Source organism: Drosophila busckii, chromosome 3R (genome assembly GCF_011750605.1).
Source record: "Drosophila busckii strain San Diego stock center, stock number 13000-0081.31 chromosome 3R, ASM1175060v1, whole genome shotgun sequence".
Lineage (NCBI taxonomy): Eukaryota > Metazoa > Arthropoda > Insecta > Diptera > Drosophilidae > Drosophila > Drosophila busckii.
In genome coordinates, this window is record NC_046607.1 from 16,161,146 (window position 1) to 16,176,741 (window position 15,596).

Consider the following 15,596-nt stretch of genomic DNA (forward strand, 5'->3'; position numbering starts at 1 on the left):
ATGAACTTGAACCGGATCTTAGCTTGAATATAACACAATCTGTTGTATTTATGTATGTTTGCTTTTTTTTATTGCACTTGGTTTTCTTATTAATGAAAGAATTAAGCATTGCACTTGGTTTTATCTGGCAGGGCTGAATTTACTGGACTTCGGAATAATTGCTCCAGGTCATGGCCATCCTTAACTCATAACAACGAATGATGATGCTGAAAAGAGTAAGATGAGATTTGCTTATTTTAAAATTGCTCTTGCGTACTTTCACTTAAAATTCTCTTACTGATCACATCACTTTCAATTGTTTTAACTTAATAATGACTTTGTTTTATTTGTATAATAAATCAATAAATATTTATATAAGAAAAGAGTATATAAAATACATTCGAGTATAAAAATGCAATATTTGTATATAGAGATACAAGTGCGTTTCTTTGTTGGCGCAAGTTTGCGCAATTGAAATGCTTTTCAGACTTGCCTTAAAATACATATACATATAATATATATTCACTTATGGACTAAGAAAATTATATGGTTAACTTGTAGATTCAATTAAGTATTCGATATTGATCATGTGGCATACAAGGGGCAACACTATTAAGTAAAGGCACAAGTATGTATATATAGGCCCGAGATTACATTACGTGAGAGATTCAATTCTCATTTGAGGTTACAACAGGATTAAGGTTTATGTGTTGCTGACACCGTCTAGTATAGCATAATATTAGCTTGATGTTTGTCCTTTGTCTCGGGCTCCGAGCGATGGCGATGACGGTATTCGCGACGTCTGGCATACAGCAGTATTGTGATATTAATCAAGACAACAAGTGTGGATAGAACCACCAGATAGAAGCTATATCCCAGATGCGCTAGGCCATTGCTGTACCAGTGCTGCTGCTGATGCTCAGCTATAAGCACATTTTGTATAAGATACTGATAGAACTGCACCAGCCAGGCTACAAATGCAATCATTTGCGTAACTGCAGCTGCAATATTGGACGCCAGCAGCAGAAACATGGTGCCGCCTTTTTTAGCAGCCGATGCGGACTTAAGCACAGCAGCTATGGCAGCCACAGCGCAGGCAAGTAGACCAAAGCCAGTGCCCAGCGTGGTAAGTAGCCAGAGCGAAGAGCTAGTATCACCATGTTCCGTGCGTATAAATGAATAAACTGCAAATACATTTGATTTAATAATTGCTATATATCGCATCTTTTACTTGTACTTACCATCCACCTGTTTGCTGCGCACGCCAAAGCCAGAATCTAAATGATGTGTGCTATCGAACAGGCCCATATTGACCTCGCCCTTGAGAGTTGAGTTTCCTTTTCGTGGATAAGCTTGTATCCAATGGTTGGTGGTCATACCCGTCAGCAACAGGCCAATGGCAATGCAGCTGCCAAAGAATGTCGAGAAGACCAGTGCACGCGTGCGTATACTCATTTTGCTATAGCTATAAAAAAATCAAGAGTCACTTTATCAGATCGAATGACTTCAGGCACAAACTACACAGATGCGTAGAAAGTTTTTGACAAATGTTTACTTTTATAGATTTTCACATGTAGCAAATATAAAACTTAAGTCATTGCCCTGCTCAAAATCGCACAGCGACAGCGGGAGTCTCATAGTTACAACAAAGAAAGTGCAGCACAAAGGCAACAACAAAAATAGCAAAACAGCATCAGCGAATCTTACCTTATTCTTGCAACTTGAGGCTGTTTTTCAGCTAACAAAGCTATAGTTGTTGCTCTATATGACATTTACCGTAAGCTTTATATGAATTTTGTTAAATTATTTAAATCTCAATTAATTTCACAAACTCAGGCTGCTTGTTTATTTTTTATGGGCCCATCGATAAGTCTTGTAACTTTTACTCACACGATATTATTGTGGATGATACTCGCTTATTTCCGGTTTGAAGTTTCAACATGTGCATCTCGCTCGCTCCTATTGCATTTGCCTACTGCTTCACTACTCACACATTATGATTGTAGTAAATACGCGCTAATTTTTGGTATATACTTTAAATATACTAGCAATTGCTTATAGAAATAGCGCGTAATTTGTGCTTGACGAAAAGAGAAATCTGTGAAATTGTTAATAAATATGAGCAGCCGCAAGCACAGAGCAGCCGAAAATATTGAAAATCTATGTCCAGTTTCAAGGTAAATATGTTTGCTCAACATTAACAATTGCAAAAGAGAATTGCACACAAACTGCCGGTCAGCAAAAGGCGCGAATTATTAAGTGACGTCACAAGACAAATAATACATATATCGTAGTATAAGAAAAAAGTTCAAACTGAAATGGGGCCACCGATGTTAATGAAAGGTGCTTGACCCATGCTGAGCCAGCAGCGCACTGAGCACTTTTAATTAATGCCTCCCGCTTGCACAATTACAGAAAACGTTCAACAAGTAAGAACAGTAGTGCAACGAAGTCATCATCGTACTACGGACACAGCTCCTCGCCATCAGTGCTGACATACGACGCACTCGAAGAGATGGGCATAGGCATGTTGGACTCCGAAGAGAGCAGCTCATCGGCTCTTTCGGCCATAGCGCTCGCTGTAAGCGCCACTAGCGATGAGAACTCCAACGAGACGACGCCCTACACCAATGCACCGCGTATGTCTCATCAGCAGTCGCGTTTAAGTCTGAACTCAACCAGCTCTACGCTGGACAGCAGCAGCATTAATAACACTACGCTTGTGGAGGTCTTCAGCGAGGATGCGCAGGGGCGCCTCCTAATGCAATCCGCTGAAAAGTTGCATTCTCTGGCGCAAATCAAACGTGCCAGCGGCAGCAATTCCAACTCGCCTAGCAAACGCACTCGAAATCCGTTGGCCACAGTTACCTGCAATAATCAAAGCGATCCTCAGGTGCCAGTGCAGCAACAGACGCCTCTCAATCTGCTGCCCTCCACCAGCAAACAAGCACTGCTGCGTGCCCAAAAGAAAACAACGCCAGCAACTACGCCGCGTGCAGCATCTACGGATAACTTCTTTGTTTATCGCACGCCCATGATGAGCGCACACATAAGCAGCGGCATTAACTACTTTGAGAGACTCTCCGATGAGATTATTCTGGATATATTCAAGTGGCTGCCCAAGAAGACGCTGCTGCGCATAGCCACTGTTTGTCGTCGCTTCAATTGCTGTGCGCGCGATGAGACGCTATGGAATCGTATGGATTTGGGCATGCGCACCTTGCGCCCACAGTCGCTTGAGCAAATAGTGCGACGCGGTGTGCCCGTGCTGCGTCTAGCGCAGGCAGATGTAAGTCTTGACATATATTTAATTCATAGCTTAGTTTTAATCTGCTTACTTTACTTTCCTAGATACAAGAGCCTGCCTTTAGCTATGCAATCAGCGACGTGGACTTTCACACACGTCTGCAATATTTGGACCTAAGTCTGGCTACCATATCGCTCGACTCCTTGCAAATTTTGATGGCGCATTGTCGACAGCTGCGTAAGCTTAGCCTGGAACATGTTGAGCTCAATGATGAAATTTGTCAAGAGATTGCACAAAATAAGACACTAGAGACGCTTAATCTATCCATGGCTGTTGGCTTGACAGCGCATAGCGTGCGTCAACTAATGGAATCGCTGCCTAAGCTGAATAGCTTGAATATATCTTGGACTGATTTGAGTGCTGATGCGGTTACTGCGCTGGTGACACACATACCGTCCAATGTCATACGCCTCAACGTCGCCGGCTGCCGACGCGTGCTCTTTGACTCACGTAAGCGCTGTAACTATTTATCATAAGCTATTTACTATGCACTTATTTCCTTTTTAGATGTTGCCACGCTACAGAAACGTTGTCCACAGCTGCTGGAGCTCGATCTTTCGGACTGCAACAGCTTGACGCCCGCAGCGCTTACTGCTATTATGAGCTTTAATATGCTAGAGTATTTATCTGTATCACGTTGTTATCTCATACCCGCCACTAGCTTTATGTAAGTCCTCAGCTCCAATTTATAAACTAATTACTTATATATTGTTCACTACTGTACAGTGCACTCAAAAATTTGTCATCGCTTACGTATTTGGATATCTTTGGTATGCTCTCGGAGGCCGCCATGGAAGTGCTGGAGAAGCAAATGCCCAAAATCGGCATCAATAAGTTTATACATAGCTCTGTAGGACGACCTACAGTAGGTACTCGTCGCACATCCATTTGGGGTCTACGCACACGTGACTAAGCTTCCATTTAAAATATAAAATAATTGCGTATATAAACCGCCAAGTGCTGTTTTATTATTTTAATTATTTCAATTGAACTGACAATAATTAAAATCCACATTAAGCTTTCCATTTAGGCAACTGTGCTTTCCTTACGCATCTACCTCGCTGGGTGGTGCCACTGGCTTCTCCCACTGCCACTCTTCCCAGTTGACGCAGTCCTTCAGGCTATCCATGAAGCCGGATTCTGTAGGACAACGCACTTTGGTGGCGGGCTCGTCCATTGTTTCGCATTTCCAGTAGGATGAAGGATCCCAGTTATCCCGGAATACACCAATATCCAGCTCTTCTTGCGTCTTGCAGCCTGGCTGACCATCACCATCATAGGCATTGGCCATGCTCGCTGCCAAGATAACAAAACAAAGTGCAAACTGTAGTTTCATTCTGTTTCAACAAATCTTCAACTGATGAATGATTCTGCAAGCAGCTTCACTTTTTATAGTTACCTCATGGCCATTATCAAGTGCAGTGCTTACCAGAAAATGCTTTTAGTAATTGGTAACAACTATATGTCTATATACTTACTTGCATGTGCGTCAGGAAAAGTTTTTTAACATAAGTACAACTTGAACATGTTCTGTCTTACATTGTTTACTTCGAGAAGAGTTAAACAGATAAATAATTATTTAGCTTTATGTTAATATAGATTGTTTTTCAAAGATACATAAGACAGCTGCATCATTGGTGCTGGTCTATAAGTCTTTTGGCGAAGCCCACGCATATATATTTAAAACAAAAATTAATTTTATTATAAGCTAAGCTCTTTAAAACTTCCCTTAGGAAAAGAATTTAAATTTTGGCGCTACGTTATTTTCATGCATGGCGATCGCTGTCACTAGAAATAATTATTTATTTATTTTTGAATCTCTCTTAAAACTATGAAAATTGTAAAAAGCTTACAGCGTGCTTTTATACATTTAGTTTATTTAAAACAAATAAAAATATAATAATTAAGTACTTAATTATATAATTGAATAAAAGTTGTAGTCACAGTTACTTTCTACTTACGTTTTGCATACTTGATACACCCTGTGCCACATATGTTACACTTGTGACTCGTTACTTGGCAGCGTATTTATTTTCTTTATCGCTACAAAAATTTATGTAACTTTGAGATTATTGTGCCTCAATCTAGTACGCTCAAAACACTTTTAACTGTGCACAAAGTCAGTAGTCGAAATTTAAGTGTTTAAAGCATAATATAAGCATTTTGAGTTCCATGTTTTAATAGCTATCAAATCTTTGGACAAATCGAATACAACAACAACGAAATAGAAAACAACATCAACGACAACAACCTGTAAGACCTTGAGCTTGCTAATTCGCAGACGCATATAATTCCAATCAAAAGCCAACGAAGTCACAGTAAATATGTCAATTAGACGTGGACTAGCCTCAGCCGCCAGCAAGAGCAAAGGCAATGAGTGGCGCGATTATTTTCTCAGCACACACTTTTGGGGACCTGTTGCCAATTGGGGTATACCCATAGCAGCCTTAGCTGATACACAAAAGAGCCCCAAGTTCATCTCGGGCAAAATGACACTGGGTAAGCTAAACTGGCTTTGCTGTTTGTGCTAAACTTTCCAATCACGTTAGCTCATAGACACTTTGGTTTATGATATGTACGCAAATGTTAATCACAGCGCGTGCTCGCTGATAAGCTAAAGAACTGTCGGAGTGAGCTGATGTTGATAAGCTTATAATTACATTAACATAACACTTTTATTAATGTACATTATTTGCTTGCAGCTCTGACGCTCTATTCGTGCATCTTCATGAGATTCGCCTACAAGGTGCAGCCAAGGAACTGGCTGCTCTTTGCTTGCCATGCCACCAATGCCACCGCGCAGTCCATACAGGGCATGCGCTTCCTCAACTACACCTATGGCGAAAAGGAAAAGTCAGCGTAAGCAGCGAGAGGCGTTCAACTATATCAGATTACCTGCGTGACACTAATTCAATATTTGCACAAGCAAAATGAGGCTCAACCAAAATAATGACGATGATGACATTTAATGTTATTTTCTTAACGCAGACACGCACAGCGTCAACAAATTTGCATACACTGCCAACAGTAATTGCTGCACTTGTCGGCCACTTAAAATTGGCTGGAATCTCTACTAACTCTAAAAGCCTCAGAACTTAGTTGCGCGCTTCGCTTGTTTTCTAACCTTTCGACCCGTAGAAAAAGTAAACTTGGTGTTGTTATTTAAATCGGAGAACTAATTTCCTTTTGGGCTGTTAAACGAAATTTTATGTATAGTCAAATTTTTTAATAAACTAACACAGCTAAAACAAAATACTTTATCTTTTTGGGTTTTTTGTCATGTACTTGGCATGAGCTTTATTTTGTTATTGTAAATAATTTGTTTTCATATAATATATTTTACGCATTCTTAACTATGTTAACATTTTTTTGCGGTTATTATTTTTTTAACATTTTTTTGTGTTCTAAAAGTTTATATATTTAATTGTAATTAACAGCTCTTTCGTATACCGAGCCTGCACATATTCATAATAAGTTGTGACGTTTACAATTAGTATAAAAACGTAGTTTAAAAAATAAAACGTGTGCATAAAATTTTATAATTTCAAACATAATAGCGTACATATAGTAAAAAAATTTTTAAATCAAGCGCATACAATATATTGGCGCGTAAGTATAATAAACTTAAAGGCTAATACAAATCAATTGTTTTTTGTTTTTGATTAAAGTAATACCCTCTTATGGGTAGGTTTTTTTTCTGTGGCTCTACAAACTACAGCGACGACCTTAACTTATAATAATATGGATGACTTTTTAAGCACTAGGATGCTCTGCATCGCAATATGCGACAATCGAGAGGTACGAAAGTTTTAACTATGGCATTAATGATAGTTTGAGAATCTCACTGCTTCAGCTGCGGGCTAACATAGGTACTATTGCTGTGGTGATTACGTTTAAGAAAATCATGCAGCTTCTGCGTTTGCGTCGTTAGACGCTGCAGTATGGCTCGACGCTGATCATTCACAAGCTGGAGTTCGTTTTCCTGAGTCTTCTCCTCGTCCTCACGCTGTTTGGTCTTGCGACGCGACACGCGGCTAGCTTCATTATTCTTAATGCGATCTGTGTATGACTTGGCCTCCTCGGGCGACATGGCCTTGATGAGCTTCGGATCGGGGCCGTCGGCGTGATCCTTGGCGGGACGGCCACGCTTGCGCTTATTGCTGGCAACGCTGGCTACGGAGGCTGGTGAGCTGGGTGCTGTGACTACATCTAGATGAGAGGCTGGTGCTAGTGAATAATATGTGCTGGCTGAGTTGACGCTGTACGGCGTATTTGGTGCTGAGAAATCATTGAATGAGGTGGACGTGTTGTTGTCCTCTGCTGTGACGAGTTCCTTAAGTATATTTTCCTGGCTGCTAATGTTGCTGTTGCAATTGGGCTGCAAGTAAAACAGAAGTTTAGTAACATGCATATTAATTGGCTTTATGCTAATGCTTACCTCAAGCCAGCTTGCAATTGTTGCTATGATGTCGGGTGTATTAATTGCTTCTGTTAGATTAGCTGCTGTTGGTTTGCTTGTATCCAAACGCAGAGCTGAACGCTTCTGTGTCATTGCTGGTGCAACTGGCACAGCAGCAGCAGCAACGGTTTGCACACTGAACAGATCATCGCAAGCTACCTCCAGTTGACTGAAGCCCAACGAGGTCTGACTGTAGTTGTAATTATAATCCATGCTGGTCTCATCGCTCAGCAGGGGCAGCTCGTCGAAGCATTTGGTGTGTGGATCGCCGCTCAGCATTGATGTCTGTGAAAAGGTGCCAAGCACTGGATCCTCAGAGCTGGTCAGCATGTTGTGCAGCGAAATATCGTCGTATTGATTATTATTAATGAGTATGGCATTGCAGATGGAGCCAATGTCAAGGGCTGCCTCCTCTCCATCCACCATGGGCTTAAATTCTAGGTCATCCATTTTGATAAGGTCTATGTTGGTAATGTCGCTGTTGTTGTTATCCATATCCATATCCAGACTGCACTGATCCATTTCCTTTTGCTCAATGCAATCTTCGGCAATCAGGTTTATGTCAAAGTCAAAGTCAAATATATCCGTCTCGGTACAAATCTCTGTTTCGTTATCTTCTTCAATCTTGCTGCAGCTGCTCTTTGACGATGCTTCTAGTTCTTGCAGGTATTCTACGATAAAAATTAGCAAATTGTTAATAATAAAAAACAAAATAAATAGTTTAAACGATCAGCAATGCAGATGCGTGTTGTGCAGATTTCTAAAGTTAAACATTTGAATGTATTTTGATTTTCGAAATTATTGCGGCATACTTTTAGGTCTTAAACTCGTGCGAGAAAGAGACAACTAGCTATGTTTAGGTACTGCTGGCTGATTTGCTTTCTCGCTCTGTGCTGAATTTGTTGTGAAATTCTTATTTGAGCGGCAGACAACAAAAAAGTCTAACAAAGTTGCAAAAATCTTTATAAATAATAATAAAAATATGAAAAAAATAATGAAATAAAATAAAAACATACTAATTATAAATTAAATAAAAGAAAAGGTTAAATTTCTAGTATTGACTATGCACAGCTGTAAAATCAGCCGGTGGCTGAGAGCAAATCGGTGAGTGTTGACTCACATTGTTTGAGCGCGCGCAACACACACATACATGCACACATATGTATACACGGTATACGTATACAAACGCAAGTGCTTGGACATGATCGTTCATGTTCGCGGCGCAATGTTGTTCACTAAGGGGTTGAAATTTTGTGTTATAAACGTTTGTCTAAAGGAACTTTAAATTGTCTACAGGAATTTTTTGGTGCCTTTGGCTATTGATTAAAAAAAATTGCTACATTATTGTCAATTGTTATTGTTAACAATCATACATATATATGTATGTTTGTTCATATTAAAAATGTCACATTTATTTTTAACATTTGTGCTGCTTGAAATTTGGCTAAAATTTAAACAAAATAAAAACAAATGTAGTAAGATACTCAAAACAGACAAAAGAAATGCAATTAATGTCATAAAAATACCAAAAACTATTAAAATAATTTCATGTATTTTAAAGACAAGTATATTTAATTGAAATTAAATGCACTTTGGTAAATATTCACCTTTTGCAGACTGCAGATACTTTGTGATTTATGCGGTGCTTTGTATAAACGATCCGTACGCTGCCAATGCTGAACTCTGAATGAATTTGTATCTTTAAACAGCGCAAGCAACGAGAGATCGTGAGAGAGAGAGAGGGCACAAATACATGTGCACAACCTGCCTCACACTGAATAGAGTTCAACAAGTGTGCGCTCTCGCGCAAACTATTGTTGTCTCGCTTGCACACGCATATGTCTGATTGGGACAATTGCATATGTATTTGACGGCCCGTAGGCCATGTTAACAGCTTATGTTTGTATTTAGTTTTGGGCTGCTTTTTTGCACTAATACATGCTCAATAATAATTTCATCAGAGCGAGGAAAGTTCGCGACTAAATGGCAAAATAAAAATGTATGAACATATTGATGTAAATACATAAAAACGTTAAGCAGCTGCTGCTTGATATTTTTGTTTTTAAATATTTGTGCTAATTGGCATAATTTGCTTTTAATCGATACATATTCATTTGCTTTTTGATGTAAACGTTTGGCTGCAAAACTGTTATACGCTGCGTATACGCATTGTGTTTACATATATGAAGCATATCTATGTATGTATGTTCTGCATGCAGCCGGCCGGCTATGCAATCAGCTGTCCCGCTCTCAGTGTGTACAAGAGACAGCAATAGAATGTATGTGTGATCAAGGCAAAGCACACACACACAAGCATAAACACTCCCACAAGTGTTGTTGTTGGTCTCACTCTCTCTCTCGCTCTCAATTTCTTGTTCTTGTGCAGCAGCAGCAGCTATCTCTCTGTTTTGGTGCTCTCTCATATTTTTGCACATCATCATGCTAATCGAATTTCACAACAATGAAAACTAATGAATTGATGTTACATTTAAGAAAATTTACACGTGTATCAATAAAAATTGGGATGATGCAAGTTGCATACATCAAAGGTATGTACATATATATATATATATGTATGTACATTTTATCAGCCTGCGATGCAAATATGCATTGTTATGATGTATGTATATAAGGAAATCGATGTATTTAGGTCATTAGTCAGCCGTGTTCATTGCACTTGACACGTGAGTTTTATACTTTTTGCATATAGCATATATAATGTTTAATTAAATAAAATAAATAATAAAGCATACATTTGTATGTACATCATTCTAAATTTAAAACTCGTCTAGGTATACGGATGTATGCTATGGGTTCAGCACAAAGTGAAGAAGGTTTCTAATACCATATATGGTTATAAAAATGTATAAGCTGTGATATAACATACTTCTAGTTATAAATATGCACCCAAAGCTACGTGGCTGACATCTACATTTATTTCTTTTGTATGCGTGTAATTTGTTCGCATTAAATGCGCAATTACTGTAACTAACTGACAAAAGTGATTCACAAATCTTTGCTACTTTGTTTATCTATAGACACGTATATACTATATACTTTTCATTTTCAACTAGAATAAAATAAAGAAGCTGCTGTGCCGCGATAAGAACTTTTCAAATCATTTAACACATATACATATGTATATGTATATTTAATTTATTCAAAAACAGTGCAAAATGGGTACAGCCTTAACATTTTTCATTTATACGCATAGTTCAGTTTTTAGCAAAAACAAATGCAGAGTGAAAAAGAACAGGTTATAATATAGATATATTATATATTACTGCTGTTTGGTACACGTTAGTGGTTCGATATATATATGTACATATATCAGAGTTAAATTGCTTGATGATTCATCTTTGCAATAACTGAAAATCGCATGATACGCAAACATATATACATATATTTTTACTATATGCAAACTGAAAGAATGAAAAGAAAAATATTTGTTTGCTTGACAAATAAAAAGCAACGTAACCTTGCAAATAAAATTCAACATAAATCGCAGCTCATAGCGAAACTTAAAGTGGCACAGCTTGAAATGCTTAAATTTTAAAGATATTAATATCCTTGAATGAATGTAAATTGCAATGACGAATTTGATTGTATAATATATATCGTTCTTAGCAGCAGATTCGATGTTGAGGCAGGTCAGGGGGCCAGCAACCGCAACAACGAATATGCGGGCATAGAACTTTTACTCTATTTAAACTGCTGCTGTGACTGCTGTGAAGTCACCTTCATTGTTGAATGGGTCATTGCACTGTGATCTTTCGCCTTAGTCACCAAGTGGTAATGTACCTCGACGTCATGGGCAGAGAACAGAGCGCCGGACTGCCAGCCATACGGCGGGGGCACCGTATGCCAGCAAACCAGGCGATGTTCAATGCCTGCTATCCGACTCTTTCTCTAACTGATTGTTTTTGAGCTTCAAATATTTAGTATGTGGAACAGTAATGAGAGAGTGCTTGGTACAAATTACACACATACACACATCAACACAGTACTCACCATCAATGAACACCGGAACATCTATCTCTTCAACTGTAGCAGTAGGCATTGCTCCACTCATATCCTGGTGGGACTGCATGTCGGCACCTGTCAGCTGTATACCAGCCATGGACGCCAATGTCTTGGGCGTCTTCGAAACCGTTACCGTTTGATTCACCATCACCGTATTCAAAGTCGGTGAACCTAGTGCTGTTGTGGTCGGGTCGCTCGCGACTTGGTTTAAAGAGTTGCAACTGCCGGAGAACTGCTCGGGCTGGTGGCGGTGATGGGGTGTCGGCGAGCTCCGAGTCGCGATAGGGGATGCTGTCGCCGAAGTTGTAGAGTTTACTAAATTGCTCTTTGTAGGCAAAGCCTGTTTCATTGGCGGCGGTGTTGGTACCGAGCCTGGTAAAAAGGGTATTCTTATAAGACGCGTTCGAGGCGCTATCTGCTCTGCCCTGCTGCTCCTGCTGGGCACCTTGACCAATATGATTCGCGGATTCGTTTGCGAATTTATAACAATTGGTATTGTCGTTAATTCCGTTTGCGTTGTTTTCTTCTGCGAGCAATTGCAATTGCTTGAGTAAGTTCTGGAGCTTGAGTCCGTTTCTTGATTGCTCTTGGGCTTCGGTACTTGTCTGCTGCTTGTTGCCTCCTCCTTGGCTTGTGCTGGCTCCCGGATCATCAATATTATATCTTTGAGATTTTCCGCACTGGTTGCTGCTTGCGTTGGTGCCGTTAGTATAATCGGAGTAGTTGCTCTGATAATCGTTGGTGAAGCTTGCAAAAATGTGGTTGCTGCTGCTGTTGCTGTTGCTATTGTTGCTGACGTTGGATTCGCTCTTGGGCCTATTCTGGCTGGCTGGGACTTCGACGCTGAATGCCATTTTGAACGTGGCTATTGATTTATTATTTATTTAATTAATTAATTGGTGAACGGTATTTTGCATTGGTTTCGTTTCGACAGGATTTCAAAATTTATACAAAGTTATCAAATTTGTATAATTTTTTTTGTTTAAGATTTATTACAGGATGTGCCGATGAGTGGAGCAAGCGCATTATAGAGTTTTGGTTTTTTTTTTTATTTATGTGAAAGAAAAGTAGACAAAAGAAAAAAGTTTTTGTTATTACACAGATCGACGGCGTGATAAAGCGCGAGATCCTTGTTAGGGCTCGCGCCAATAATGAACATAATGTAGTTTATACCCATGGTGCCATGGGTATATTTTTAATTTATTCAATAGATCAGTTATATCAATTAATAGGCAACATTTAAGCCCTGATATAGCCGATCTTTGAGTCGTAGTGTAGCAGATTTCATACAGCGAGTTGGATAAGTTGTGTAACTAGTTCAATGAGTAGTGTTATATATTTATTTTTTTTTGTTTGGCGTTTTTTTCATGTGTTAATATTCCATTTTTTTTCCTTTTTTCCTTTTGCCTTTTTTTCCATTTTGTTATGTACATGTGTTTTTTTGTGTTGTATTTTTTTGTTGCACTTTTTTTTTTATTTTTTTTTGGAATTACTCCTTTTTTGTTGGGAATTAATCCTCTTTTAATTTTTTGTGGGATTTACTCCTCTTTTCGTATATACATTTTTTTTTGTGGGATATGCTCCTCTTTTTTGTGGGATTTACTCCTCTTTTCTTATATTTACATATTGCTTTTTTTCATATAACATGCTTATAAACTAGTTATGTTTGTTAATAGAGACAAGCAGTGGTTGCACTTAATAATTAAAATGACGTTTTAAATTTAGATACTCACTTTTAATTCTCCGTTTGAAAGGAACAATGAAATTGTTAAGATAACTCTAAACAATTTCTAAAAAGAGTCGTCTGCGAAACTTCCCTTTTAGACTGCAAGCAAAAAATAGTTAAATAAATTATTATGCGTGTGCAATTAAACTAATTATTAAATAAATTACAAACTAATTAACTATAGTATAGCATACAAATTCCCCTAAAGTTACGCTATTTATAACTTTGATCAATATCAATAAGCTTTGCTGTAGGTGTGCGCTGACCAAAAGCTCCAAATTGAATTTCACAACAAATGTGGGCAAAAACAACAAAATGGCCGCCAAGCGGCAAAACAAACAAGTGCAAAGGCATGCAGACCCCCACCCATACGTGTGTATGTATCTGTATCTGTATCTGTGTGTGTGTATTCAGTCTAATCAGTAGTTGGTTACTCTTGTTTATTAGAGTCTAGCGTGCGACAAAACTTGAACAAGCTGACATTTAGATAATTGTAAAGCACAAACACGTCAGCAAGCCCCAAGTGCAAATATAATATATAGATAATTGTGCCCATATCGCGTCTAACTATCAAATTGAGCAGCAACAACGAAAAGCAATTATTAATTGCTGGAAAAATCCCCAAAGCGCTTTATATCACTAACGTAAGTCTATACAAGCTTTCTTTTAAAAAATAAGTACATTTAAAAGTAAGTAAATAATATTCTTAAATCTGTATTGTTATGACGGCAGCTGTTATTTTTATGGCTTGTAAATACGCACGCACACACACATACATATGTATATGTATTCTCAATATGGCGGCCGGCTGGCTCTGTTTAATATCACTTAAAAGCTTTTGCGAAATTATTTAAATATACTATATGCTGCCCACGCTTCGGTGTATATGCTACTGTTGCTTAGCAATTTTTTTTAAGCTATTACTTACATAAACGCTTTGGTTGTATCTCTGCGCTTTTGTCCGGTTGTCGAAAACCCGACCGAAAAATTCACTTGTTTAATTAAGTTTTTTTTACTTTGGTGGTACCTTACGCCACCAACAAGACAACGCACTTGTGTTTGTAGCTACGCGATTTATATAAAGTACTGTTGACTTTGAAAATATTCTTTAACTGCGCAGTTGTTGCTCCACGTAGAACAACAACAATTGTTTTAAATTTCTATCCTGAACTAGGAATAGTACTGGTATTAGCTTTAGTAGTTTGCACTTTTCACATTTAAGTTGGGCACTCAGTTGTGAATCAACTGTCTGCTTTTAGTATTCACTTGGAATTGAACGTTTGGATCGCTAAATACGCGGCAGTCAAGTCAGAAAAAGCGCACAAGACTGTGTCAGCAGCAATCTACTGAATTTAGTTTCGTTGTGAAATTCAAAAAGCACGAGAGAAACCAGTTTGCCATAGGCAGATAATTTTGTATGCAAAGCTTTCACACAGATACAATGCACTCACACAATCGCAAAGCTCTGCTACAAGTCGATAAAGTGGTGGGTAACGCAAGCATATTAAAAGCTTTTGTTTGTTGCTGTTACGTCATTAGATTAACTTGTTTGATTTGTTCTATGCATATGTATATATTTAAACATTTTTATTTATAATTCTATTCAATATTAAATCAAGTATTTAATAGTTATTTACTTTTACTTTGTCTAAAATTGTCAAGACTTAAATAGCACGCTTAGAACTTGTGACGTCACAGCAATAAAATTGCATTCCACAAGTGCTATAGAATCCGTTGCTACCTCAAACCTGAAGACTATATTTACGTAGGTCAGCTAACCGGCCGGTACTTTTAAAAAAGCATTGACCTGTTTAACTATGAATCATATTTCAATTATGTCTATGCACAATATACATTTAAAATTCGATATTTGGTTAACACACGTTATAGTTTATTTTAGCTTATTGTATGTACTTTTATCAATTTAATAAGACAATTTAAAATGTAACCTAAATCAATTTAATAGGGCACATAAATCGTAGTTATTTATAACTATTTATGTACAAAATTTGTATAATTTATATTTAATTATTTGTGCATTTCATACATGGATACCTTTTGCGATTACTTTAAGCTCTTTACAAAAAGTAGCCGTTAGGGAT

The 15,596-nt window shown here is 38.1% G+C and overlaps 5 protein-coding genes across 5 annotated transcripts; 2 read left to right on the plus strand and 3 right to left on the minus strand.

Moving 5' to 3' along the window:
* Positions 1–386: 386 nt before the first annotated feature.
* Positions 387–1,832, minus strand: LOC108602361. The gene is made up of 3 exons (XM_017990461.1): positions 1,687–1,832; positions 1,221–1,444; positions 387–1,163 (listed from the first exon to the last, which is right to left on the minus strand). Exons 1-3 carry the CDS (start codon positions 1,749–1,751, stop codon positions 703–705), a joined length of 750 nt encoding a protein of 249 aa, XP_017845950.1. The 5' UTR covers positions 1,752–1,832; the 3' UTR covers positions 387–702.
* Positions 1,833–2,018: 186 nt separating this feature from the next.
* On the plus strand, positions 2,019–4,233 carry LOC108601924 (S-phase kinase-associated protein 2). Its single transcript, XM_017989901.1, has 5 exons — positions 2,019–2,156; positions 2,395–3,268; positions 3,331–3,736; positions 3,794–3,953; positions 4,013–4,233. Exons 1-5 carry the CDS (start codon positions 2,098–2,100, stop codon positions 4,197–4,199), a joined length of 1,686 nt encoding a protein of 561 aa, XP_017845390.1. The 5' UTR covers positions 2,019–2,097; the 3' UTR covers positions 4,200–4,233.
* On the minus strand, positions 4,230–4,632 carry LOC108601926. The gene has a single exon (XM_017989902.1). The coding sequence runs from the start codon at positions 4,620–4,622 to the stop codon at positions 4,332–4,334; it is 291 nt and encodes a 96-aa protein (XP_017845391.1). The 5' UTR covers positions 4,623–4,632; the 3' UTR covers positions 4,230–4,331.
* A 671-nt stretch (positions 4,633–5,303) lies between these two features.
* On the plus strand, positions 5,304–6,534 carry LOC108602161 (mitochondrial pyruvate carrier 1). The gene is made up of 3 exons (XM_017990194.1): positions 5,304–5,405; positions 5,471–5,785; positions 5,989–6,534. The coding sequence occupies exons 2-3, from the start codon at positions 5,611–5,613 to the stop codon at positions 6,147–6,149; spliced, it is 336 nt and encodes a 111-aa protein (XP_017845683.1). The 5' UTR covers positions 5,304–5,405; positions 5,471–5,610; the 3' UTR covers positions 6,150–6,534.
* LOC108603429 lies at positions 6,398–12,514 on the minus strand. Its single transcript, XM_017992248.2, has 3 exons — positions 11,757–12,514; positions 7,725–8,416; positions 6,398–7,664 (listed from the first exon to the last, which is right to left on the minus strand). Exons 1-3 carry the CDS (start codon positions 12,418–12,420, stop codon positions 7,128–7,130), a joined length of 1,893 nt encoding a protein of 630 aa, XP_017847737.1. The 5' UTR covers positions 12,421–12,514; the 3' UTR covers positions 6,398–7,127.
* Positions 12,515–15,596: the final 3,082 nt, after the last annotated feature.